This window comes from Daldinia childiae, assembly GCF_008694065.1.
Source record: "Daldinia childiae strain JS-1345 chromosome Unknown Scaffold5, whole genome shotgun sequence".
Classification (NCBI taxonomy): Eukaryota; Fungi; Ascomycota; class Sordariomycetes; order Xylariales; family Hypoxylaceae; genus Daldinia; species Daldinia childiae.
Window position 1 is genome coordinate 1,587,599 of NW_022984646.1, and position 27,389 is coordinate 1,614,987.

Genomic DNA, 27,389 nt, shown 5'->3' on the forward strand with positions numbered 1-27,389 from the left:
TCTAGTATTAGCTCAATTTTCGTAGTTCCGACATCGTCAACCCTATTAACATGGCGTTCTTCAACTCCTTCTTGAGCTCTAATATGCCCAAGCGGCTGCTCCGATACACGCTATCGAAGCTAGATTACCTCGATACCGATGCCTTGGACATGGACAACTTAGACCTTGCCATGGGGAAGAACAACGTCTTCACATTGCAAAATGTCGAGATTAAGCTTCAGGCATGTCCTAATGTTCAATATCGTAGCATTTTTAAATATTCTAGTATGTAGAGCTAACATATCTGAATATAGAAATTAGAACAGTTACTACAGCTTCCACCGTCGTTTGAGATACAGAAAGCTAAGGTCCTATTGCTCCGAATCACCATACCTCTGCTATATATGCGAATCCTATCACTGTCGAAATTGACGGTGTCGAGATAAAGCTCAGGCTTACTTCCCGAGACGATAGCCTTAAAAAGGCGCCGAAAGGTGCTGCGCATAGGAAAAAGGGTTCAGCATCATCTGAGGACGGTGATCCTGTCCCGCATGCTATCGACCTTGCACAGTCGTTTTTGGAGACGCAGCCATCGAAAGATAAGGCAGAACTTCAAGCTGCGCTCCAAGCCGAAACTCAGGATCTTGGTGCTTCCATACTAAGTAGTGAGGATGGAAGTGATGAGGACTACTCGCTCGGAACTGGTCAACCTCTTTCCCTTCCCACATTCCTCGCAGATTTCCTGCAAGGTATACTTGATTGGCTACAGGTCTCTATTAAAGGTGTCACCTTTCACCTAGACATCGAAGTTCCACCTGAACCCAATACGCCCGTTTCCGAATTAGTTACTTTCCAGCTAGCAGTCGATGAAGTTAATGTAGAGGGGGTCACGACAGCAGCAGATGAGACCACGAAGGAGGGGCAGTCCAAAATTACCTATAAGGAAGGAAAGCGATACGTGGGTTTAAATAAGATTCGAGCGAGCTTGATCTCCGAAGCGAACGTCTTCTCAACTCTGGCACGATCACCATCAATACCCTCCTCTGTCGCAACTGATTCGCCGGCTGTCACTCAGCAACAGAGTGTGTCTGGGGAGTCTATTTCGAGGCCGATGGTTACACCGGAATTACGCTCTGACGCTGACGACCTTGAACAACGTGGGCATCGGCATCCACTGATGGATGCTGAAGACGCTTTTAATATACCGTATGACCTGAGTGGATCAAACGATGGGCATGATGAAGAATCAGCATCTGCGCCATCAACACCGCGAGCTCTTGCGCCCCAAATCTTACAAGAGGACGAGCCAAAGTCGGTTTCTTCTATACATTCAGCTCGATCATCTCATAATGCGCCACCAGACCATTGGTCTTCTTCGGCACGCATTGTACAGTCTGAACCAGCCCTAGAGCATGCAGGAAATGGGCCAGATTCCATCGAATCGTCAGGAAGCATTGAAGACCGTACCCATTATTCAGGTGAAAGCGATAGGATAGCTTCTTTAAGTGAAGACTTGGCCCAATCCCATCTATTCAGCCATGAGGAAGCTGAGAGCATGTATATGAGTGCCTTCTCCCAGGCTTCATCTTCTCAACCGGGCCGGGCTGTCCAGACTATGCCTGGTGGTTGGGATTCGGATTCCTCAAGCGTAGAAAACTCGCCAAACTCGAAGCGCAGGATCCGATCACCGCCTTCACATTCCCTAGAACCCGCAATCCCCACATTTCAACAGTCTCCCACAACCAGTCGCATTTTTCCCGCCAAGTAAAGATTCATTATAGAAACTGAGCTGGATCCTAACTCCGTAGTCGACAATCTCGAGGAAGCAAAACAATCATATGACGACCCACACCACCACCCAGAGTCGGAGGAGGTCGCAACACCGAAAGGGCCAAGATTAATCAAAGAGCTTGTTTCATTGAGTGCCATCTCACTTTACATTCCTTCAAGTCATCAACATGTACAGGTAACATATGCTGGCGAGGAACTAGCTTCTGGGGCGACCCGGCGTCACTTTGACCGATCTATTTCTCCAAATCTCCCAGGAGCTTTCTCTATCTATTCAGGTGATCAGTCAACGGCGTCGATAGCCTCGACCATTGGCGTACAGCCCCCTAAAGCACCCTTAGACAAAACGTTGGAGGTGATAATATCATCCCTAGACATACGTTCCGACCTTTCAACTGGGTTCTTGTTGTCCAAGGTAGTATCGCGGATACTTGCGGCTTTGAGAGAGCAGCCTCCAGCCCCCCCTTCTAAGCAGAAGGGAAAAGCTGAAGGCAAAAATGAGACGTCGCTCAGGCCTGACATAAAAATTATCACAGAACAGATTACTATCCACTTCCTAGAGAATCTAGCCGGAGTCACAGATACCCCTGATCGATTGTTCAACCCTGACCCTGCTTCATTCAGCGCCGACGCTCTTCTTACTGTGGCTATCGAGAACTTGAACGTGGATCTTTCAGGCTCATCGACCTCAGTTAAGACCTCAGTAGATGTAGGTAAGTTCAAGCTCGGATATGGAAACGACGATATCATCTCCTTCGATCAACGCATACAAATGCGGGCCTCCGTGAATGATGCATTTCCTCCCGCTGGTGCCGATATATCCGTTAAACTTAGTCAATCGCCTACAGCGACAAAATGCGAGGTCACTACCCTGCCACTTCATGTCAAAATAGACCTTCAGCGACTAGATGAGACGTTTAGTTGGTTCGGAGGCTTGAGTGGTTTCTTGAATATGAGTTCATCGATGACTTCAAGTTCCCCTCCTACTCCTCGGATTCCTGTAAAGCCACCACCAAAAGCTCGCGGGGTAAGATTTGATGCGCCTATACGTCCAGACGACATATCCGCAAGCTCCGAGAATAAAATGAACATGAGACTAGGCGGTTTCCGTTTAGATATCGTCGGAAAGGAGTGTAGCGTAGCCCTAGACACGAGCGCTATAAAGCTGGTTAGTCGAGAAGAAGGAATCGGTATTGGTATCTCCAAGATACACCTTGCAGGCCCATACATGAGACGTTCCATGGGCGACCCTCCTATCAATGCCGTGGTTACGAATACTCGCCTCGAGTATCTCATGACACCAAAAGACAATGACCTAGAAAGACTCTTAGAGCTCATCATACCGTCCAAGTATAAATTCGACCAAAACGACGATGAAATCATGGTAGACACTCTACTTCGACAGAGGAGGAAAGGCGCTGTATTACGCGTCAATGTAGATGACATTGAAGTTAATGTCAGCAAGCTCCAGCAACTTGAAGTATTACCTACACTAGGTGAAGAGATTGCGCGACTCTCTACTGTCGCTAAGTACTTACCCGAAGATGACCGGCCAGGTATACTCACTCTAGCTCTTGTCCGTAACCTAGATGTGACAGTGGATATTGATAGGAAATTCGGCTCCATACAAGCTTCTCTAAAGGACGCGGAAATGGGCCATATTACTATTCCCTCTTTGATCGCTCTTGGGGTAGGCTCTATTTCAATTATCCGGAACCACACGGAGGAATTAGTCGGCACAACCGCATCCTCTTTCGACAAAGTAGGTCACGGACCTATCTTAACCATGAGGGTGATTGGGGATGAGATGGAGCCCGTTGTCAAGATCAGAATGCGGAATATCAATATCGAGTATCGTGTACCAACCATTATGGATATCCTCGGCCTTGCTGAAGATACCACCCCCAGGATTTTGAGGCAAGTCTAGCAGCCTCAGTAGCAAACCTAGGTGAACACGCACATGCAGCTATCACCGGAAAGCCGCAAAACCGCTTGCCAGCTTCAAGCGAGAGCAAGGGTAAAGATGGAAAGCCGACGAAAGTAGACTTTGTCTTCAGAGATTGTTTACTAGGGTTAAATCCGCTCGGACTAAAGTCGAAGATGACAATTGTATTAACTGATGCTCACTTTGAAATCGCTTTGTCTAATGGGGACGATGCAAAAGCTCTGGGCCATCTGAATAAGGCATCTATTCTTCTTATCGATGACGTTTCGATACTGGAATCCAAGGATTCAACATCGTCTACTCGACGACGTAGCTCAAACGCCCCCTCTCCGCAAGTGGTAGAGTTATGTCAACGGGGATATGTTGATATCTGCTATATTTCTTCGGCAAGGGTCGCGATTCAAGTCGGCGCCAACCAGAAAGATGGAAATAAATGGGTTGACGTTGAATTACGAGATGATCTTCTTGTCCTTGAGACATGCGCAGACTCTACCCAAACTCTGATTGCTCTTGCTAATGCACTGGCCCCTCCGACACCCCCCAGCAAAGAGAAATATAAAACAAAAGTTGTACCCGTCGAAGATTTACTCGCTTCTATATCTGCCGATGCGTTTGGTAAGGCCGAAGGCGACTATGATTTCGACAAAGACTTTGGATTAGCTCAAGAACTTGACGAAACTGATAGCGATTTTGGCTTTGGAGATTCCGGCCAGTCAAGTCCTCTCGCTGTCGACTCGCGCTTTTATGATGAGTCTTCAGTTGAGGCCAAGCTTTTTGAGGCAACAGGCTCCATGATCTCGGATGGGATGGGAACACAAGATACAACCGACGGTGTTCTACTCACAAATTTCAGCAGCCAGCCAGATATGATGGATGATGACGATGATCTGGTCATACATGAGAACTATTTTGGTTCAGGATCCGTGATACAAGGTACTGCTCATCGTTGGAACTCGGCAAAAAATGCATACGACGAAACCAACGATGAGAAGATTCAACGTAGCCCTCTATCCGTCCGTGTACGTGACGTCCATGTCATATGGAACCTTTTTGACGGCTATGATTGGAACCGTACCCGTGAAGTCATTTCAAAGGTTGTGCATAATATCGAGTCTACAGCAATCGAGCGGCAATCGCGTCACGATCGTGCTCGCGCGAACACCGATATGGAGTTAATAGAAGAAGAAACTGAGATCGGAGACTTTCTGTTCAACTCGATATACATAGGTATTCCTGCAAACCGAGATCCTCGGGATCTCACGCATGCTATCAATCAAGAGTTGAATGACGCTGCCACCGAGACCGAGTCAATTGCAACGACATTGATGACTGCTACACCTAGCCGACAGGGCAACGCTTATCGAATAAAAGAAAGCTCAAACTTAATCGCAGCAAACGACATAAGATCACCTTCGAGTTGAAGGGTATTAACTTAGACCTAGTCACATTCCCCCCTAGTTCTGGCGAGACGCAGAGCTCAATTGATGTTCGAATCCGAGATCTCGATGTTTTTGACCTCGTGCCGACGTCTACCTGGAAGAAGTTCGCAACTTACGATCAAGATGCCGGAGAACGGGAGATGGGTACTAGCATGGTTCACCTGGAAATATTGAACGTCAAACCAGTTGCGGATTTGGCGGCATCTGAGATTGTGTTGAAGGCTACAGTTCTACCACTTCGCCTCCATGTTGACCAGGATGCTTTAGATTTCATCACACGGTTTTTCGAGTTTAAGGACGATTCTACTCCAATTCACGCCTCGCCTAGCGATGTTCCCTTTGTACAAAGAGCCGAGATAAACTCGATACCGTTAAATCTTGATTTTAAGCCAAAGCGTGTCGATTACGCAGGCCTACGATCGGGTCATACGACTGAATTCATGAATTTCCTAGTCTTAGATCAATCACGGATGGTCTTAAGACATACTATTATATACGGCGTTTTAGGGTTCGATAGACTCGGAAAGACGCTGAACGACATATGGATGCCTGATGTCAAAAGGAATCAGCTTCCCGGCGTGCTCGCGGGACTTGCGCCTGTCCGTTCTTTAGTCAATGTCGGGAGCGGATTTAAAGATCTCATCGAGGTACCAATCAGGGAGTACAAAAAAGACGGCAGAATAGTCCGCAGCATTAGCAAAGGGGCCATGGCATTCGCCAAGACAACAGGTACGGAGATAGTTAAACTCGGAGCCAAGTTGGCTGTTGGTACGCAGTATGCTCTACAAGGTGCGGAGGGTATGCTAGTCAAGCAGCCACAGCCTCACCAAGTCGCGGGATGGGATGACGAAGAAGCAGATGCGGAAGAACCCAAACAGATTAGCCTCTATGCCGATCAACCGACAGGGGTTCTCCAAGGAATGAGAGGCGCATATGCAAGTCTAAGACGCGATCTCAATATGACGAGAGATGCAATTATAGCAGTCCCCGCCGAGGTGATGGAGAGCCAAAGCGCTCAAGGAGCGGCTAAGGCCATTCTCAGACGAGCGCCAACAATCGTTTTTAGACCCCTTATCGGTTCAAGTAAGGCAATCGGGCAGACTCTTATGGGAGCTACGAATGCATTGGACCCTCAGAATAGGAGAAGGGTAGAGGAGGTAAGCCTACAACACCTAGTCATTCCTACGTTATTTTATATGCTAACAAAATTACAGAAATACAAACGGTGATAAGTGGTTTTCTAGTTAATTGAGAACTAGCATTTTTTTTTTCGGCACGGAGTACGGATATATCACGGACCTCTTCTTCTGTCTCATTCCTTACGCGCATATGCTGCACGGAAATGTTACGAATAATGCATCATAGACGGTCGGCCAAATTGATGTTGCACCTCTACGAGATCAGGCACCTAGCTAGGTTAGACTGTTGTTAAATTACTCATTGCCCGGGCTATGATTGATAGGTTTTTTTTGGGAGTTAGCATAGCATTAGTACATTTACATTGGTAATCTACCTGTCCTATGAATTAATCTGCATGGGCTATTACTACTGCTGAGTGTATAGGATACTGGGCAGCATAGATAATTTGAGTTGAGTTAATATACTACATCACCTCTAAATATGTTTTCTACTCTAAATCCGAATGAAGACAATAGCTACACAACCAAGCACTGGCCAAAATAAGTGTGCCTTAAGCAGCAATAGCGGAGTTTATGGTGTAAGTTTTGAAACCTAGGTAGGTAATTAAACCCTACAATTATATGTTGATATATGTGAAAAGATATTGGAAATGTTTATATTGTATAACAAAGAGATGATGATATGTTTCTTTTCTATTATTTGCGTTGTCCTTGAAACCAAAAACGAAGTCGAGAAGTATTGATGAGACTTTCAAGTGTGGCACAGGTATTTTAGCCAGTGCCTAGCGACCATATTGTGTCAGTCGTGAGCCTTGAACCGCCTTTTGATCCTCCCAAAGAACCTATGTCTCAATTCCTCTTTGGGTGGGGTTGGCTGAGGCTGAATCGACTGCGATACATTGCGTTTCTGAGAAGAATATTTCACATCCTCCAAGAGCACTCGAATAGTATCTGAATATAGCCGTCCATCATCCAAGGGTGCCACCCGCATATCGAAATTCTTGACCTCGTCAATCATGCGGGTGCCTATACTCATAGGTTGCTTAGGATCGGCACCACTATCGAGAAGAAAGTGGCGAGTTCCACTCTTTGTTGCAAGACAATATCATCCCAGCAGTCAGCTATAGGAATGTCGAAATCCAAAAAATAAGGTATACATCCTAATATTACAGCCTCCAGGATCGATAGCTCCTTGCTCTTATGATTCAATATTGAAGGGTTTAGTGCAACCCTCTCTCGTACATAGTCGACAATGCAGAACTGAGCTGCTAAAATAACATCAATATTAGGCGATGAAAAAGTGATATATAAATGTTCTTTGATCGCCATATATGGTGACTGTGAGCGATCGGTTAGAAAACGGTAAATCGCCCTCTTGTTACCAACTAGCCACTCAACGACATTGTGCACAAGCTCCCGATTATGGTTGTACTTGCTAATACGAGAGCCGTAAATCAAGAAAGTGCTGAATATTTTACCATCCAGTCCTTCGAAGGATGTCTTATTCAGCATCATAACTTGAACCTTGAGTAGGGTTGCGTAGACATCGAAATCCGCAGGTCCAGTAGCAGTGATATCACTTAAGTTATTAACTACCCAGTCATGTGTTGTACGATGTAAATAATCAATAATACCGTCGCTTGAGACCTCAAGTAAGCCTTTCGTTCGACTGCTTACTTTTCGGCGCATTAAAAGATTTATATGCTCATTTTGCTGACTTGTTAACACGTCTTTATTGTCAGCTAACCAGAGTTTATCCACAGTAAGTGTATCAACACAGCGTTCTTTGATTTGCAAAAAACAAGAACAGTCTTGTTTATACTTGGATGGGATGCTCTGAAATATTTTTAGATATAAATCAGAGAGGTTTTCTGGTAGTTGATCGATGATTATCTGAAGCTCAGCTATAGAACTACCATCTGTGAGTGTTTCGAGAAGCGATCGGACTACTATAGATACCCACAAGAAGACACCATGAGCCTTCTCAGCGATAGAGTACATTAGACGTTCCGATTCGAGCCCATATGCTACTCTGAGTTCTTCGAAGCCAATATGAGATTTAAAGTTGCTTCTTATGTAGCATTCGATATCCATTTTCGTCAAATCTTGAAGCCTAAGTTGAGGAGCATCCCTAAAGTAGTCTAGAAAGACATTCCAAGGGCGGCCACTGGTGCAAATCTTCACCCATCCTCTTCCATGCTGATGAATGGCATCAAGAAAGGTGAGAAGTTGTTGGTGGTCTCCAGAAAATTCGTCCAATCCATCAATAAATAGAGCTACCACGTAGGATTCTCCCGCATCTGATGCGAGAATGGTGAATGCTTCTTGTAGTTCGGCTAGGGACCAAGGGGGGTTGGTAGACTCCTGAGGGTTGTAGAATATTTTTTGGAAAGCCCACCTCTTGGGGGTAACACGACTAAAAAGTTCAGGACTTTTCGATAAGCATTCAAACAAGAGGGTTTTAAGGAGCCCTTCGTGTGATTTCTGCTCCGTCGTTCCAGCATTCCAAAAATAAAAGCCTCCTAACAGAAGCTTCCGTTTACCAGCCCAAGTATTGAGGTGCGTTTTCAACAACCCGTTGTTGAGAATGTACTTCATAAGTGTTGACTTCCCCGAACCAGGCTTGCCAACGACCCAATACATAGAATGAGAGTCGTCCTGAAGCCAAGTTTTAAAGTTAGACCACATGGCTTTGCCCTGTGTGTCCGCTCTAGGATCCTCAAATACCCACCGAAATGTCTTCTTATATGCCTTTACAATCGCTCCTTCTCGGGAGGTTAAAGTCTTAAATAGGAGGCTGTTGAGTATGCTCTCACATATGTCTACATCTTCCTTGTCTAGTGAAGCATCTGCTTGGTAACTCGAACGTGGTAACCAAATCTTAGCCCATGCAATGGCTTGTTGATGGCTAATTTGTGACATTGCCATATTATCGCTTTCGTTTATATCGATGAGCTCTTGTCTGGAGTCTATTGTTGCCTTGTCAATGTGACTGAGCATCGTTAATATCTCATTTTGCTGCCCGATGAGCTGGCGGATATCAGCCGAGGCCCGTTGCCCATCCTTCCACACACCGATTGTGATAATATCCATCATATTCCTCCGAATATATGACAGTCGGCGGATTAAGTTATCAACTTCATCCTTCGTCCATAGCCCTCTTAGCACAACCTTGAGACTAGACTGGGCAATCTCTAGCCTAGTCTGGCCAGTAGCTCGTAGTTTCTCGAGAGCTTTTCAAGCTCAGTGCAGAAATCACTACACTCTGTGCAGATCTGTGTTACACGAATTTTCGTGTCATCCTCGATAGTAGAACTTAGGATATTTGCTTTGTTCGTAATATGGTTGACGTGATGCCGTAAATCTTGTGCGATTCGTGAAAGCTCCACAGTCGTCGATGATTGACCTGTTGCAGATTTGTAGACCTTGATAGTATCAGCTAAAAGCCTGCTCGTAAAGTCGATGAATTGAACGACCCCGGTGGCGAGAGAAAATGCGCTCAGAGGATCCATTTCCTTTAAATTTTAGGTTGTTTTAGTGCTTGTTCGAGAGGAAAGGGGAAGTTTCTGTCCAAGTTCTGTAGAGGCCTTAAAGATGCGATTGAATTCGATGAGGGGCAGCAATGGACTTCGTAGGGTAGCAATTATATACCTTATATATTAGGTATATATTAGGTATATATATGCCTACCTAGGTACTTGGGTATATCTATATAATGCTTTGGGCTGCATGAACTGGTCAGAGCGCTTATATCTAATGACTGATTGGTATCAGTACTTTTCCACATGGAAATCTCTATTCAGAAATAGGGGAATACCACAAAAAGTACCATACCTAATTAAAGCTGTTAGCAATTATATCTATCATCAACTCACATCATAGTCCACGTATCAAATCCGAGCCCATATTTTAATGAACGTATTATTTTTCGCTGCACCTCTCTCCATTCCATGCTGTTCTTTATTTCAAGTTTAGTACCCGTGTCCTTTTCAACCAGCAACTCGGGAGGTTATCGAGGAGGCTATAGCAAGACTTAAATATTAGCATATTCATAACCTCTCTAGTTATTAGAATAGGATTGTTGATGCTGAAACTGGCAAGATAGCAGGAGGCGCTCTTTGGAATATCCACAAGGAAACCCCATTTGCTAGTCTTGATGCTTCAGAAGTCACCTGGTTCCCCAATGACGGGACCCGTTCCTTCGCGGAGAAAGCACTTGTGAACTATAATAGACCTAGGTCTCAGAGAGCACAGGCATCTCACGTCTGTAAGTATTGATATCTGCCATTGGCCAGGTATAGCTCACATAAGATCTCTTTATAATATTCACTCACCCTAACTATCGTCGTAAGGATATCGGGCAGCAGATTATGGATTGCAGTATGAAGAAGGCAGATGACACGGGAGTAGACATCTTTCTAGATTCAACTTCGTATAAGCAACCGTTATACGAAGCGAATGGATTCGTCTGCGTCGAAAAGAACGTCAACATACCTGTAACGGATTCAACGGACGAAAAGTGGAAAGAAATGGAAGTATGCAAGGAATTAGATGTTTCAGCAAGAAGACATGAGAAATAAGAGTACAAGATAATAGCCAGAGGAAGGTAGGTCCTTACCTAAAAGTATTCAGATTATGTCAAGCAAGAATTAGTCAAAAGGTTAATGCCACCCGCAAAGAGAAGGACCTATCCTAGTGGGATTACTATAGCGGGGGGCTACATTCCTTCCCCTATTTGCACTATACATGTTTAACGCATTAGGTTTGGGGCTTGGTGCTACGGTCCTAGGCTGTAACTTTGCAGCATTTGGTAAGCCCTTGTTGTACTACCAATAATACCTAAGAGAGGTAATTAGACCATATATTAGGCAGTTTTTGGAGTGAGTTATTGAGACCATAGCTATCTTAGGGTCCTAACCATTGATTCCTCCAGGATGTAATAATTTATCAAAGCTGCATTAAAAGACACGATAAATTGTTTCCTTATTTATAAACACAGTATTTGTCTGGGTCTCACATAAATCCTGAAGTGGATGGTATAAATTGACCGCTGAAGTAGATGATTATAGTTTGGATATAAACAAAAGTTAAAATATTTTCGTTAGTCCTAATTATTCAAAAGAGGTACATGAAATTTCACGTAAAGGGTTAGGCAGTTAACTGAGATAAGGGGGGAAGCAAAAGAAAAGGGGGGAATATAAGTAAAATCAGAATATCTCGTTGGGAGGATTAAAAAAGATTGGGGCATGAACCACCTATTTATTAATATTCTTTTATCTATCTCACACCCCTATCATCATTATTTTGCGATATTGGGTTAATTTATCGCGTAATAATCAGTACGAAGTTCATAGAGAATGCCACTAGGCTAGTCTAATAGCGTTCATACAATTTCTGACGTCCGAGTAGCCTCGTTCGTCCCCCTGAATAAGACAGAGGGCAGGAAACGGAGGGCTTTTTATGCTATGGGAAGCCCTAAGTTTATCTCCACCGAAGGAGGCATTCTAGGTGGCATATATACGCCCACTAGACGTTAACGAAGTTATCATCATCACCACATCGCGTAAGGTATAGCTGAATTTAACAAGCCAACCCCTCTTCATCAAGATCCTCCAGCAGAAGCTCATGCTTAATCTCCATCATCTCCTCATACTCATGGAATATATTCTCGATCAAGTCGTACCGCTCGTCAGAGCTGTTCTCGGGGAAAGCAGCCAGGATGTCTCTCCATACCTCGCAACCCTCGCCCATGCTCTCAGCTCGCATGTACTCAAACTCTGGCGGATAGAACCCAGCAGAGCCCCACCTAGTAATGCAGATGTTGCCATCCGGCCGCACCTTGATCGCCCACATGTCCAGTCTACCGTGAGTGAATACCGGCTCGTCGCCCGTAGACAGGCCCATGGAAAACTGCTTTCTCGCAGCCGCCCGCGTCTTCATGTATTGCCTCGACAGGTCGTCAGGCTCGCCACGATACTCCGGGATGTACTCGTCGAAACGCGAGTTCCGCATCTCGATCACAGACTTGAACTGCTTGGAACGCAGCGCCGGATCTTCGCTTGCAGGGCCGAAGAAACCCGCGTGCGGGATCTCCCGCAGCTGCGAGAGGGCGTGGCGAAGCTGCTCGGTGATGGAAGGGACTAGCATCTTCAGGAGGTCTACGTCGTTGCCGGCGTGCTCCCTGATGGTGTGTCCAGGAACGTATTCCGTTACCATAACAAAGCTCCAGATGCCGTGGTGCTCGTGCCAATAGGCTGCATACAAAGTCGGGATGGGGACCTTTGTATATTTGCTAACAATGAGCATATTTATGGCCTCGAGGGGGCCGGCGACTGGGTCGAGCCCATACCTGGCTACGTAATGATTACCGATGCGAACGCCTCTAAGAATATCGAGTGGATGTTGATCTTCCCGAAGGGATTCGGGGTCGGGGAGAGGAGCAGGCAGCTGCTTCTCAGAGACGAAATACGGCAGTTGGGGGATACTGAGAGAAGACATTTTCGATAGAGACGGTGATAAATCGTAGTGTGATAAATTAAGCAGTTCAAGATTCAAGTTGATACTTAAGTGGTGTGTTCGCGAATGCGGCAATGATAGGACCAGGCACGTAAATTACGGTTGAGATGCTGATTTATAAATAAAATATCTATTATACTTTAGCATAGATAATTACCTGCATATTTATATCAAAATGATATATCATGACTATATGTGTAATTCAGCTACTACAAAGTTATACTGAAAACAATCCGATTGTTTGACCACATAATACATGGTCTCGACCACAACATATGAACAACCTATTATTACTTTGCCTTTGAAAACGAGGTTATGGCACGGTCTCTTTATATATCAAATTTAAATGTATCTTGAAAGGAATAATGCATTAATTTATATAATACTATAGAATATTGTTGACTGATAAAGGAATTGTCCACCTCCTATCGGTGTTCCATCGTTTTACAAGTCTAACAGGCACTGAGTAAGTAGGTAGTTTATTGGTGTAACGACAGGGAGTCATTCTCCTTTGGCATATTGTCTCTAGTGGAACAAAGACGTGCTAGCTTAACCCTTTCTAAATAGCTTATTTTACGATATACGGGATGGAATATGCCTACCGATTCATTATATGTTGGGGTTATATCGTAGATTTAGTAGTTATAACATCCCGCCGTCACCATAGGACAGCCACCATGAAATGGTACTTAGCCGGATTCAATAGCATTAGATCGTGTTCACAGAAAATTCTAACCCTAGCACATAAGCCATGCCCTAACCTAAGTCTTCAAAACCTCACCTCAAAACAGCCCATTCACAAACCACACCCCAGCGCCCCAGTCCCGGTACCACGATCTCCCAATTCGGTCTTCCCACACCCACCACCGAGCCAGGCCGCGCCTCCAGCCCCCTTTCTAACCCCACCAGCTTCTGACTCCCTGCCAGCACAACCCTCGCATTTCTCGTATCCCTTTCGTCAGCTACACTCGGCTCGCCATCTTCCCGCGCAACATACCGCCCGGTGACCAGCGTCATGCCCGCCGACCCCTGTACCCCATCCACCAAGATCCGAGCAATCCACTCTCCCTCTCCGTCGCGCTTCTGCGCCGCGCCGGCCCATACGTCGACGAACCAGTCGCGCACCGAGGCCGCCAGGCCGCCGGGTATGTACTTCGCGCCCCGGCGGCGTGGCGGCGAGAAGGCATCGGGGAGTGGGTCCCCGTAGCGGAGCCCGCCTTCCGGTGCCTCGATGGGTTTGAAGCGTGGTGCTTTCTGGAAGGTGGGTTGTTGGGCGGAGGTAGAAGGTCTAGGAAGGGAGGGTCCTAGAGCATCGGAATCTGCTGGGTCGTGAACGGATGGAGAAGATGGTGGATACTCAAGCATGATGGTGTCTTCATTTTCGTTGTTGTCGTCGTTGTTGTTATTATAGTCGCAGTTACTATCGTTATCATTATCGTCATCGTGCTGTGCGGAGTCGTGGGTATTACTGCTGAAATTGGAGGATATGGAAATGCGCCGGCGTTTGGGAGACCGGCTTGGTATATCATCCTCGTCTTCACTGCTTTCGTCATGGGTGTCGTTGAATTCTCGTACCGGTGAGGACTCCGGCACAGCATCAACGTCTGTGTCTACATCTACGTCTACGTCAAGGACTTCAATGGGGTCGCGATGATTACCGCCACTACCGACTCCTGGTTGCTGCTCTCCAGGAAAAGGTGGTGAGCTATCAAAGATATCGTTGATAGGATCAGTAGTGCGAGGAGTAGGCCGATAATAAGTCCCGGCTCCGGTCCTAGCGGAAGCGGCAACGGGTGTGGGAATACTGGAAGACGGGCGAAGCGATGAACCTTCGCCTCCTGTTCCTTGTCCTCTAGGAGTCGAATAAAGTGAGAACCGCGGCGTGGCATGGAATTGCTGTCCGCCACTCTGATATGATTTAGGTGTCTCATTCCTAGGCTGCGACCTCTTCGGCACCAAGAATCGATGAGGTGTTGGGGTCTAGTGTATTTTAGTAAATTGTCATATAACCATCTTTCTAGCTCAGAACTTACAGCCGGCGGTGGTGCCATGATCAATCAGACAAATAGTTAGTCGATAAACCCTCGAGACATCCTCATTAATATTAAATCGGCGTAGCGTAGCCCCTCTATACGAATGAGGGACTCAATATTTTTAGACGGTAGACTTTCCATCATTGGTAGAGATTTGTCTTAGATATTCGAGGTTAAATAATTCATGGGAAAGTCATATTATTATACATTGTCCAGTTGAATTTCATATGAAATCTTGAGAGTTGTTTCAACGGCAACTGCGATGATAAAGTAAAGAAATGCGAGGTTACCGTAATGACGTAACGGTCAAACTTCGGCAAACGATACTAATTATGCTTACCTAAGGTTCCTAAATATTAAAGTCTCCCCCCTTTTTATAATTTCATTCCTAGTATAGTAGTACAGGTAGTATAGGTAACTAAAAGAAGTTTTAAACATAGGGAACAATGTGGACGTAAGAATAAAGCACAAAAAGGGACATTCTCATGATTAATCGTGTTAGATATATTTCACTAACATGACATCCTAAGTCAATATAGGAAAGCACGTACGCATCGTCATATCAATCCGGTCGCGCTCCTAACCTAACGAGCGACCCTAGACGCCAACGCCATGCAACCTATCCCCTATCCCCTAAAAAGCTTCCTCATGTAACGCCCCATGAATGTAAAACCACTCTGCTTACTCGAATTTTCCACCACCGAACAATCCACCAACGACTTTACTCCTGCCCTCAACACCCTTCCATTTCTTCGCCTCACGCCTCTTCTCAGCCTCTGCTACTGCAGCCCGACGCTCATTCTCTCGCGCAAAGTAGTTAATGCCAGAGCGCTTACCTGCTGTCTTCTTCAGGAGCTTACCATCATCTCCTCCCGCTAGACTGGCAGCAGCCGTGGGGGCACTGCTACTGCTCGTCGTGCTAGTCGAGGAATTTGAGATGAGCGAATTCGTTGTCGCTCGTCTTAGTAGCGCTGGCACTTTGAATAGACCACTGCTACCTGATGCTGACGGAGCTGCGAATGCGAGCCGTGATGAGCCCGCTCCACCGTTGCTAGTTGTAGATAGGGATGATGAATCACGCTTGAGCTTGATGCGATCGACGACTGCGACTTCTGAGCGTCGGTTCTCTTTGTTAGATGAAGAAGTGGTCGGACGCTCCTCGTCCTCACCATCAGATCCTATTTCTGTGGCGGGGATGATCGACATGGCAGAACCGTTGGGTTCGTCAAGTAAGTCAGATAATTCCCTGCGGACATCGGTGATTGATGAGGGACGAACGCCTCCTCTAGTACGCCGCGCGTTCGGGGGCGGGCGTGCTACGTGATCATCCGCGTGTGTGCGTTTGCGATCCCCGTTCGTAGGTTGACTGTTCGGGATCGATTGTTCTGCTGCTGACATATCCTGCCCCTGGCTCTGACTTTGACTATCGCTGTCCGCGCTGTCGGGAGTTCCATCTGCAAAATTCTCGGCGAAATCCCACTCGTCGTCGCTGTTCCTGTCTTCTATACTCTTGAGGAACGCTGCGTTGCGCGGGTTTTCGGCGATCTTTCCGATACGCTCGTCTGCAAATAGGGCCTTCTGCATCTTGGCAAACTGTCGCCGCTTCATACGACGCCGAGCCTCGCCCCCATCATCAGAATCTGATAGATCGATGTCGTTATTGTCACCGCCACGGCGCCGCTTGCGTAGCATACCAGTTGTGATATCCCGGAACAGTTTGTCGACTTGGGCTGCATCGGCTGCTCGTTCTCGATCACTATAGTATCGTTAGCATTTTTTCTATTGTGTATTGGAAGGCATTACTTACGCAAAGAAACCAGCCAGCTTAGTAGCGTCAGCATCGTTGCTAGTAACATCGTCTATCATCTCTTTAACGAGCTCCTCATCCTCTTCGCTCGAGTCTTCACCATCGGCTCCGCCAAGTCCGGCGTACTCATCCTCAGATTCCTCAGCTTGCTCCTCAACCATCTCGTTGGCCTTGCTCTTTTTCCTATCAAATTTCTCTTGCAGTCTCTTCCTCCTAGCTGCCTTTTCCATTAATCTGAACGCACTCGCATCTGTCTTGGCGTCTGTAGGTAGGGCGCTAGGAGCAGCGCTGGGACTTTCAGGAATATTTATTGTCGACGTCAAGGTAGAGATTGAGGCTATACTTTCGCCTCTTCGTCTTAACTTGCCCCTCCTGACAAGAGGTGACTCTTGGACTTTTTCGAATTCAGGGGTCCCACCTAATAATACAGTGTCCACTGTAGATCCTGGTGCGTCAATAAACCGCTGCTTGAGCGGAGATAAGTCCTGGAAGCCCCCATCCTGGGTTGGCTCAATGAGCTCCGACATTTGCGTCCCGTCCATTTGCATCAAGGTATCGAAGCCGTGGACTTGCGACTGCGAGAAGTGTAACTGGACACCTTGTGTCTGTGTTTCACGTGCTTGGGTATCTATATTATGTAACTTCTGGCTGTCGAGAACTGTGTTATCCTGAGATTGGCCTGCTGTGGCGGAAAACTGAGAGTCGGGAAAGCTATCAAGACTGGGCATAAATTTCTGCGGAGATCCGCTGGCTGGTTCGGCTTGACTGTCATCCATTGTACCTGCGAATATCTGGGTAAGCCCAAGGCCTGCAGGCCCAGCCGCGGGAACAGGGAGCCCGGGAATAAATGTCTTCCTAGCTGAGCGTAGGACAGACGTAGGGATCTTAGGAGAGGAGTTGGTGGCTGATGGAGATTTGGGGTGACGAGTCTTAGGCTTTGGAGTTGCTTCAACATCCTCTTCGTCATCTGAGACGATATGAACATGTTTCTTTGGCCGGCGGAACCTTGCAGGTGGGAGCTCGACGTCAGCTTCATCATCAGAAGCTACATTTGTAGTAGGCTTTGGCGTGCTCTCCACCTCAGACTCACCATCCTCCTCTGCCTCATCCTCGAATATAAGATTTGTGGGCTTATCCTCATTCTCATCATCGTCATCGTCCATCCCCCGTCATCTCCTTCGTTTTCTTCCTCCGATCCGGAAAGCTCAATCTCGGCAGGATCCTCCTCTCCACTGTCCTCAAAGCTATCGTCGTCACTATCATCCCAAGCTAGAGGATCATTTTCACCATTCTTCTTACTCTCTTTACGTGCCTTCTTCGCATCCTCACGTTCTTTCTGCATGATTTCTTCGACCTCTTGTCGAGCTCGGGCAACAATGTCTTCGACCTGCTCTCTTTCCCTTTGGCGTTCTTCCTCAGTTTGTACGGCGATGCCTTTGGACTTGAGGAACTCGAGACGTCGCTCGCGTTCCAACTTAGCTTGTGCTCTAGCGCGCTGCTGTAGAGACATCTGGAGTTCAGCAGGGGTCATGGAAGGCTTAGTCCTGCGACCCCTTGATATTTCCTTCGGGGGAGAAGAGAGATGAGCTTAAGCGGCGCAACACATCCATAGACCTAGATTCCTGGGTTTTCTTCTCGGGAGCTTGTCGAATATTGCATCCATTCTTCCCTTCTTCGGCTTGGTAATTTCAAGCTCGTCGTCAGAATCTATCGTGACAAGGTTTGCCTGCATTGGAGGTAGCTTGACTCGGATTTGACGCTTTGGTTTACCCACCACGGCTCCCTCGATCTGAGTGGGCTGGTCTGTGATGTTAACAGCCTTGCCTTTACCCTTATCTTTTTTGGTTTGTGCTAAAGCATCTTCTAAGCTGGGCAACTCGCCGTCATCTCCGAATACGTCGTCTGGATCTTTGCGAGTATTCGGCGCTGTAGGTGTGACGAGGTGGGTTTCTATGACCTTTAGAGCAAGAGGGGGAGAGCTAGGTGGAGTTCCAGCATCTGCCATATCAATGTCCGTCTGTTGTGTCGAGCCAGGTGTTGTTGGCCTGCTTGAGATTACTGGCTTGGTTTCAGTAGACACTGCTTCAGTCCTGAAATTGAAGCGTTCGAATAGAGATGCTTTCGTGATCTTTTTCTTCGTCTTCGCTTCGTGAGCAAGTTGCATGCTTCGACTTAATCGTTGCGTTTCGCGGTTCATCTCTTCCAAAGCCTTCTTGCTAGCCTTGCGAGCCGGACGGGAAACCTCTTGAGTGAGCTTGCGACCGCCGTCATCGTCTGTGACATCAGATACATCGTCGTCAATATCTGATTCGGTAGGTATTTGTTGACCTATTCGCTCGGCACGCTCATTTCGCTTGCGCTCTTCTTCGGCCTCCCTGGCAAGTCTCTCTTGCCGCTTCCTAGCTACTAGAGCCAGGAAGCGTTCGCTCTTCCCTAAGTTTTCCGGCAACTCATCGTCTGTGTCGGACTCTGCTCCGGCTCCAGGTTGCCGGCGTACCATCGGTGTCTCCGGGGCTGGTGTAACGAAGAGACCTGGTGAGGAAGGAATTTCGGTATTTGTTTGCAACTTCTGGAGTAGAGCTTCGAATGGGCCTAGCTAATCGCCTACGCGGTAGAGTACTGACATCTTCATCGTCATCATCATCTGCGTTTGCCGCTTCCCTAGTTTCCTCATTGGGATTCGCCGAGGCTGTATGCGATAGTATTGGTTTAATTGAGCTCTTGAGTGTGGTGGTTTTTGTTGTATTTACATCCTCCACTCTCATCCGCGCAGCGAGGCGTCCTCGGGGTCGAACGATCTCCTCTTCATCATTATCACTATCTTCCTCCGCATCTGGTAGGGTTTGGACTTCGGTATTCGTGATAATGTCCTTATTAGTAGACTTGGATAAAGTCTTTGCGTCTATCGTAGGGCTAGATTCGTCATCTGAATCCGCATCATTCACAGTAGCTAATAAGGCCTTGATCTTAGACCGAGGTGATAATTGCGGTGACGTAGGGGCAGATATGCCCTCGACTGGCGATGGTGACCGAGTAGATGCCATTGAAATACCAATACCTGAACAATGAGATGCAATTGATGATAAAACAATCTTAAGAAGACATTATATCGAAAATTAAGAATATAATGGTAAATTTAATATGTAACTTGTGTTTGTATGTTAGATGGAAGTTGTAAGTGGGGGGTGGAGAGTTTAATTGCTTTCATACTGTAGCTTTCCCCCCTGTACGCGCTTTGATAAAACGCGTCTTTCGCGTCGAATTTCGCGGCCCATTTACGTACATATGCAACAATCCGTGCAACAATCCGTGCATATATGGGGCTCTCGAATCGCGAAATGTTTAACTTCAGTTATAACATTAATAGGTACACCATTTTCACATATTCGGATTGCTGAATTTATTTTTTTCGGCTTCCTGAGTTTTGAGCCAATTGTACCTACCTACCTAACCTACCTATATATTATTACAGGCCACATTATTGCCTCCAATTAGACCTTCTCGACTCTATCCATCGTGCGAAATGATCTTACAAGAACTCGGACAGTATTCCTGCCATGGCGTAGGGGGTATCGCTGCAATAGAGTACATATCCACCAGAGAGTAACGCCAAAGCCGACCACGCTTCTCACCCTCATTTTCAATGTTCATACACGCCAAACAGAAAATGCAATTCAAAATCAACGCCCCTAACCCCTATGCTGATGCAAAACCCCTTGCCCTAAGGGGTTGAATGATTTCAAGTGACGTAAATGTGCCAACTCCAAGAGAGCAGACAAGCTGTTTTTGCCGCCGTATATATGACTGACCATTATGAGGTATTTCCTATGATGCACGTAGAAAACACAAGGGACCAACGGCATCCTAGATGTTTTCCGCTGACGATGTTTCGGCAGCCTCCTCCCTTCCTAAGGGACTGCGAGGCATGAATCCAAAACATTGTCTAGCATCGACGTATCCTCGTTATTTGCACCCTCCCATACTATCGGCTCTTCGTCTATGTCCATTGGTTCTGGGTAGGCACCGCCATTCATAGGACCATGTTGACCGGTACCATTGATGGCTGCATCTTCAAAATCTCTGGGTTTTTGGTCGTGGAGCCAGGTATAGTTGTTGTAATTTTCGAGTTCGCCATCCCTATAGTTGTATATGACTGACTTCCTGATGATAGGAAACGAACTGATGCCACAGTCACCTATTTCTAGAGCGAGTCGTAAATCGGCCATACTTAGCGGGGATCGTTCGCTAGCAGCTTTTGCTTCGACGGGTAGGAGTCCGCTCTTATCTCTAGACAACTCCCCTCTAGAAAAGGCTACTTCTTCTCGTCTTAGTTGGCGGCGATACTTGTGTGTTTGAATCCAGTTGGCCCCGGAACCGAATCCAGCACTCCCAGAATCGCCAGGCCCATTGCTCCTCGTCCTAGTAAATACTGTCGAAAGAAATTCCTTGATAAAAGTCTCGGCGGCAACAGTCATGAATTGTGTAGCATCTGAAGAATGGCCGTTAACAAGTCCTGCTTCGTAGCAGATAGGAAGCATCCTTGATTCAATGCTTGTTATGTCCGGAAATTCGCCCGACTCCACTGCCAAGGGTTGTGCAAATCGTTTGCGAATCTCGAGGTCCCAGTCTGTATTTGTGATGAGAAAAAAATCGGGTCCAGCTTCAATTGGAAGCGTGCTGCTTACTCATTTTGTTCAAGTCATTGGCATTGGCACTTTGAGGTATGTCCGGTACGCGAGCTATTCTGCTTCGGTGGTGTTCCGAAAACACGGCTGCCAAAGATTCGAAGGGGTCAAACTGTATAGCAATTTATTAGTCAACGTGAACTTGTAGCGCATCGTAACAACTTTACTCACGTCATTCTGAGCAAGTTCCTTTATACGTCTTCGATCGCGACTCGGAAGTTGCATGACTTCTCCTTTCAGTCTTCGTTCGGCAGCATCTCCGGTCACAGGCTTGGCGCCGACATTAGCGGTGGGTTTGTCATTTGCAGAAACCCAGGGCGCAACTCCTTGGTCTGGCATTTCCCTTGTAAGATTTCCGTATATAGCAGCAAGAAGCTGGTTGTGGAGATGAGTTTTGTCGCCATTGGATAGTATATGATCGATACGTTCGGAATACTCTATCTGATTCAAGCGTCCTATAATATGGGTAAGATTTTATGCAGGCAAAGCAAAGCTAACAAAGACTTACCTAGTATAAACTGGGTGGTTGATTCTTTGTAGGTGTTCCATTGTTCATTTCCAATTGCTGACTTAAGAGCAGTATATAGAGGTTCGAGATCGATGCGGGCGGGGATAATTTGGCTAGTTTTGGTCACTTTCTGAGTAGAAGGCGCGGAAACTGTTATTGATTTAAGAGTCGGGGTGGAAAGGCTAACAGATGGGCGGCTTAGAGCCGCGGGATCTATGTCGGGCATATTGGAGGGTCGGGGAGATCGGGGATGTCGGGAGGATGGAATGGGGTTGAAATTAGGCGTCGTGCGTTGTTGCGTTGTTGCGTTGTGCGGGTAGCGCGATGATTATCGATTCTAACGGCTCAATTCGGAAATGTTGATAGTTGGTGATACGACAAAGCGCGATGTTGGGCGGATTATGCGCGGGATGTCGCGATCGAGCTATGAACACAGCACAGCCCGAAAAAGGGTTTAAAACCCGTTCATCGAGTGCAACAGATTAATGCGATCCGAATACAAATTTTGAAATGATAAAAAAATGTATAAGAAACGTCGGTATTTGATGAAAGATGCGCCGTCTTTCTGTTAGCCATTAAGCGGGAGGTTTGGGATGTCGTCTAGATTGGAAAGCAGCGTCGAGTGGTGCTAAGTTACCCTCACTCAGAGGGAACGCCTTTTGATTGGGATTCCGGGGTTACGGTGGATTCGCATGGGGGAAACTTTGACGTATAAGTTACTTAGTAGTAGGGAAGAATTGGGCGTGAATTCATGTGCGGAATAAGTACCTTAAACTTTATTAAACAACGGAAAGCGGATAACTAGCGTTTAAGCTAACTGTTACTTAGCTGTGTTACCAGGACACAACCTTCAATAAGCCCCTCCACCAACTAATTGTAGCATACCTTAGGTACATTAGATTAGGTATGTTAGGTAGAGTTCATCAGGTCTTCGTCGCGTCGCGTATGGACATTTAAGAGGTATGCACATATGTAGTATAATTAATATCCTACAATACATCATCTTAGGTTTTCCATACATTAGTATTTATTACCTCTCATACATGTAGCTACCTAACATACTTAATATTTTATGAATTAGTATCCCTTGTACCTCGGTTTCTTTTAACAAACAATATTCCAAAATGACACAATGTCCGGGTCAAATCAGGACCGGACGAAGCGTGTTGATCTTAGTATCAACCGCTTAATTTCACAACTTATACCAGACGATCCACGCTTGAGCGACGAAGATGCACAGCAGAGACATGATTTATATTTCGATGAGATTAGACAACAATTAAATCAGTAAGAAATAACCTATAATCATTATAAGAGCAAACAATTACATTATCTTCAACTAGACCGCGACCACCTCCCTTAGCCGACCAAAATCATGCATCCGAACTTATTAGACGAAGGTTGGTTCAAACGAACCCGAGCCAGGCTTTACGTTACTCCAATCTTTACTCGAGATTGCTGGCGCTGCCTGTGCTAACCCAAAAATGGGCTATACTATATCTCCTCTATCAATTGGCTGACTCGCCCGATCCAACTGAACCGGATCCCGTCGCCTTTGCCGAATTTCAGCAGGAGCAAGCCAAGCGGAGGAGGAAACGAGAGGAAAGAGAAGAATTAAGTCTAGGTGGCCCTTCCAACCAAGAAAGTTCTGAATTGTATAGACCCGAGCAGAGCTCGGACGAGTACCATCCCACCGAACTTCGAGACGTACTCAAGAATCCAAAAGATATGAAGTCACACGACAGCGATTCTCAGCGGCCCTCGACCGCCAGTGATTATAGACGTGCTAGGGGTGCAAGAGAAGAGACTCCAGTCCCTGCCAAGAGAGATGTTGCTATAAAATCTAAGCTACTAGCTGATAACTATTGCGATATCGATCCTTCAGAGCCTACTCTCCTACGAGATCTACCCTATACTCTCCAGGGTCTTTCCTCGACTACTCTCCCATTCGGCAAAGATGACTCCCTCAAACTTCCTGCTACTCTCCCACCACCCTTAATTGGACTTCTTCATACACTCGCTGAACCCTCACTACTCTACCGCACTCTCGAAGAATTCGTCAAGACACCCGCAAAGGGTCTCTTAGGCCAAAGTCTCCGCGCAGCTATAAGCAACGAGTTGCGCTCGTACTTAACACTCGTGGCAACGCTGGAAGGCCAGATCCGACGTGCATTGTCTACTATTGACGAAAATGCTCCACGAAGTGGTATTGGAAAGGCCGGCGTGACACTGAAGCGTTGCGTTATATGGACTCGTGAAGCAACTATGGGTCTACGACTTATGAGTATGATTGCCGAAGAATCCAAAAGCAAAAAAGGAGGTCAGCTTATCACCCTGATCCATTCATTATCCTCATCGCACGGCGATCCCATAGTAGGCGCATTCGCCGAGCGACTCTTAATGCCTATTACTCGTCCTTTCTATGGTATATTAAGACAATGGATATACAACGGAGAACTCTCGGATCCGTATCTCGAGTTCTTCGTGCAAGAGCAGTCGGTAGAGGCCATGCCCAAGGGAAAGTCGGGATCTACTAATGTTTGGGAAGATAAATACATATTAGCAGCAGACATGGTCCCTTCCATCATCACGAGCGAGTTCGCCGAGAAGGTCTTTCTCATCGGCAAATCTCTTAACTTCATCCACAACAGCTGCGGTGACGCCCAGTGGGTCGAGTCATACTCCAAGGAATCTTCTAGGGAGCTTCGATACGGCGATACGGCCACCTTGGAAACTTGGATCGATGAGGCATACAAAACTACAATGCGCCGACTACTGCATCTCATGACCAACAAATTTCATCTCTTTGAGCATCTTCAAGCGCTGAAGAGCTATATTCTTCTCGGACAGGGTGACTTTATCGCCCTGCTGATGGAATCGCTCGCTGCGAACCTCGATCGTCCAGCCGGGGCCCAATACAGACACACTCTAACGGCACAGCTCGAGCACGCTATCCGCGGGTCCAATGCGCAGTACGACTCCCCTGAGGTTTTGCGCCGCCTCGACGCGCGTATGTTGCAGCTCTCCCATGGTGACATAGGCTGGGATTGCTTTACGCTTGAGTACAAGATCGATGCGCCAGTGGACGTGGTCGTGTCCGACTGGGGCAACCGGCAATATCTCAAAGTGTTCAACTTCCTATGGCGTATCAAGCGTGTCGAGTTCGCCCTCTCATCCACCTGGCGCAAGGTCACCACTGGCTCCCGTGGCGTCCTGCAGACTGACCACCCAGCGGTCCGCCAGTCTTGGAAGACTACCCGTGGCTTCCTCGCCGAGATGGTCCACTTCGTCGGCCAGCTCCAGTACTACATCCTCTTCGAGGTTATCGAGAGCTCTTGGACCGAGCTCCAGGATAAGCTACACAAGGAGGACGCTACCCTCGACGACGTCATCACCGCCCATTCTAATTACCTTAATTCCATCACTCACAAAGGTCTTCTAGGCGCCCGTCGCCGACGCTTCGTTGGTTCAAATGCCGGTACTGCCGCCTCTACATCCACTTCCGCGGCTGGCACCGCCCCGGCCCCCGTCGAAGAAGATGATAATAGCTACATGATCCAGCTAGGCGAGCTGCTACGCACAATGCTCGCGTATCGTGATTGTGTCGACGGGCTATACTCGTGGTCCGTGTCAGACTTCACCCAACGGCAGGAAGCCGATCTCCGGCACACGATCCCCCCTGACGAATCCGCTCCCATCCCGGGGGGCCCGCACAGCGAGTTCCCGGCACTGAGAGAACGTCTGCGTCATCTAGGCGACCGCTTCCGTGCGAAGCTCCAAATCCTGCTTGGCGACCTGGCCTATCAAGCCGACGTCGACTTGCGCTTCCTTGGTGTCGCGATGAATTTCAACGATGTTTACCAGCCCGTGCGCCGCAAACCCAAGGGCACGCCTGCTGCTCCGGGTACGGCACAGTCGAGTAAGAGCAGCGGTGGTGGTGGGAAGGATGTCGAGAAAGATGTTGATATGGGAGTTGGGGTTGGAACTAGGAAGGCGGCCAAGGGGTGAATAGGGTTTAGAGTCTGGTAACGAGACTCGAAGAATTTTATGTTGTACTTAGCTATGAGGCGCCTGTGTCTCTTATATACCTTGCAAAACAGTCTGACCTCGTGGCTTTAAAAAGAACTTTTACTAAATAGTTGTATGTGCGTTCTCGTGTCATCAGGGGGCACTTCACATGCGTCCGAAGCCAGTCCCAGGGATATCCCTACCAGCCGAGAGGTTATTCACTGTATCGCAAAGATAGAAGGGAATTTTCTTAGGCCGGGTATGACATTGCAATGGTAGGGAGACAAACAACAAGACCCCTCTCCCCTCCCCCCTCCCCCCAATGATTCTAGAGAGATTGCTTATCCGGCTGGCAAGCGGGTCTACCGCATAATGCTTATAGATAGGTAGTTGATAGTTACAAGTAGCTAGGCAATGAATAAGACTGCATGGATGTCAGTGACTAAGAAGCAACCAGTTAGAAATATACCCCGTACTGTGAGACTTCCTAGGTAGGCTAGGTGCCAAAAACTTTTCTGTGTGCCTGGGTAACCTTACTACTGGTAACCTTACGATGGACTGGCAGGCGGAGAAGTTCATAGCTCCAAACAAACATCCTACTTCGGACTTATCAAAACATATAAACATCACTCCCATCTTCTACTCATTCCTCTCTCCATTCCCAGACCAGTTATTGGCAAGGCAAGCGAGGTATTAATTGGTATTGAAGGTATTACGCGAACCTATTAACTTCAACTACCGACGACAAAAGAAACAAATCACATCCACCATAAACTATCACACCACAGAATCGAATCGCGATCAACAAGAAGCTCATGAGCAAATCATAGCATATCGTCATTCATACGGGTTTCGTAAAAACCGAGGACGTATCCGACCAATCCTCCTTGTCCTCTCGAGATGACGATCCAGTTAGTCTGGGTGAGCTGATCTCTCTAAGCACAATTTTTCCGTTTCTATATTTACACTGGTGCGAAGCCGAGTCTAGCAAAAGACGCCCCTCCGAATGCCCGTTCATTACGGCCGTGTCCATTTTTTCCCTTTCCATACCGTTATGTCGAAGTGGATAACTTGTTGAAAACAGTCAACTCATCAAAAATGACAAAGGAAAGAAAAAACTGTTCGCCTCCGCCGAAAAGAAAACGCCGCCGTTCCAAAGCTTTGGTCCGAAAGATCTGACTATGATGTCCACGATATATCGCTCCTCGAGACCTAGTCACATGAAGAGTTGGGGGGAATATTCGACGGATGACAGTCCAGGACCAAAGAAATCCCCCGATGGTATATCAAGGTTGACACATGCCTCCCAACCGTGGAACACCTGTACCAAAGACCAACGATGGTCAAAAACACTACTGCATTCGCCAAAGCAAATACAGTATAAATATCGTATCGCAATTGCGGCTCGAAATAGAACCAAATTGTGCATCGTTCAAGACGCAAAACTCAGGCACATCCATCCATCTCCAGTTGTGCTCGGATATCCCTGGGTCAAACGCCAGAAACTTTATGACAGCCTCTACATATCCAGCCAAGTCGGCC

General features: G+C 46.9%; 7 protein-coding genes across 7 annotated transcripts; 3 read left to right on the forward strand and 4 right to left on the reverse strand.

Annotated features, from left to right (window-relative positions):
* Positions 1–50: 50 nt before the first annotated feature.
* GL218_05562 (Autophagy-related protein 2) lies at positions 51–3,694 on the forward strand (the record flags this gene model as incomplete). Its single annotated transcript, XM_033582231.1, has 3 exons — positions 51–264; positions 348–1,290; positions 2,392–3,694. 3 exons carry the CDS (start codon positions 51–53, stop codon positions 3,692–3,694), a joined length of 2,460 nt encoding a protein of 819 aa, XP_033434358.1.
* A 173-nt stretch (positions 3,695–3,867) lies between these two features.
* Positions 3,868–6,380, forward strand: GL218_05563 (Autophagy-related protein 2; the record flags this gene model as incomplete). The annotated part of the gene is made up of 3 exons (XM_033582232.1): positions 3,868–4,939; positions 5,062–6,308; positions 6,366–6,380. The coding sequence occupies 3 exons, from the start codon at positions 3,868–3,870 to the stop codon at positions 6,378–6,380; spliced, it is 2,334 nt and encodes a 777-aa protein (XP_033434359.1).
* A 5,490-nt stretch (positions 6,381–11,870) lies between these two features.
* GL218_05564 (uncharacterized protein) lies at positions 11,871–12,788 on the reverse strand (the record flags this gene model as incomplete). Its single annotated transcript, XM_033582233.1, has 1 exon — positions 11,871–12,788. One exon carries the CDS (start codon positions 12,786–12,788, stop codon positions 11,871–11,873), a length of 918 nt encoding a protein of 305 aa, XP_033434352.1.
* Positions 12,789–13,583: 795 nt separating this feature from the next.
* Positions 13,584–14,857, reverse strand: GL218_05565 (uncharacterized protein; the record flags this gene model as incomplete). The annotated part of the gene is made up of 2 exons (XM_033582234.1): positions 13,584–14,786; positions 14,840–14,857. 2 exons carry the CDS (start codon positions 14,855–14,857, stop codon positions 13,584–13,586), a joined length of 1,221 nt encoding a protein of 406 aa, XP_033434353.1.
* Positions 14,858–15,520: 663 nt separating this feature from the next.
* On the reverse strand, positions 15,521–19,690 carry GL218_05566 (Mediator of replication checkpoint protein 1; the record flags this gene model as incomplete). Its single annotated transcript, XM_033582235.1, has 5 exons — positions 15,521–16,595; positions 16,647–17,665; positions 17,737–18,156; positions 18,421–19,215; positions 19,271–19,690. 5 exons carry the CDS (start codon positions 19,688–19,690, stop codon positions 15,521–15,523), a joined length of 3,729 nt encoding a protein of 1,242 aa, XP_033434354.1.
* Positions 19,691–20,554: 864 nt separating this feature from the next.
* Positions 20,555–22,065, reverse strand: GL218_05567 (Transcriptional coactivator HFI1/ADA1; the record flags this gene model as incomplete). The annotated part of the gene is made up of 4 exons (XM_033582236.1): positions 20,555–21,273; positions 21,332–21,443; positions 21,503–21,786; positions 21,840–22,065. 4 exons carry the CDS (start codon positions 22,063–22,065, stop codon positions 20,555–20,557), a joined length of 1,341 nt encoding a protein of 446 aa, XP_033434649.1.
* Positions 22,066–22,971: 906 nt separating this feature from the next.
* On the forward strand, positions 22,972–25,847 carry GL218_05568 (Spindle pole body component alp6; the record flags this gene model as incomplete). The annotated part of the gene is made up of 2 exons (XM_033582237.1): positions 22,972–23,126; positions 23,183–25,847. 2 exons carry the CDS (start codon positions 22,972–22,974, stop codon positions 25,845–25,847), a joined length of 2,820 nt encoding a protein of 939 aa, XP_033434404.1.
* Between the last annotated feature and the right edge of the window lie 1,542 nt (positions 25,848–27,389).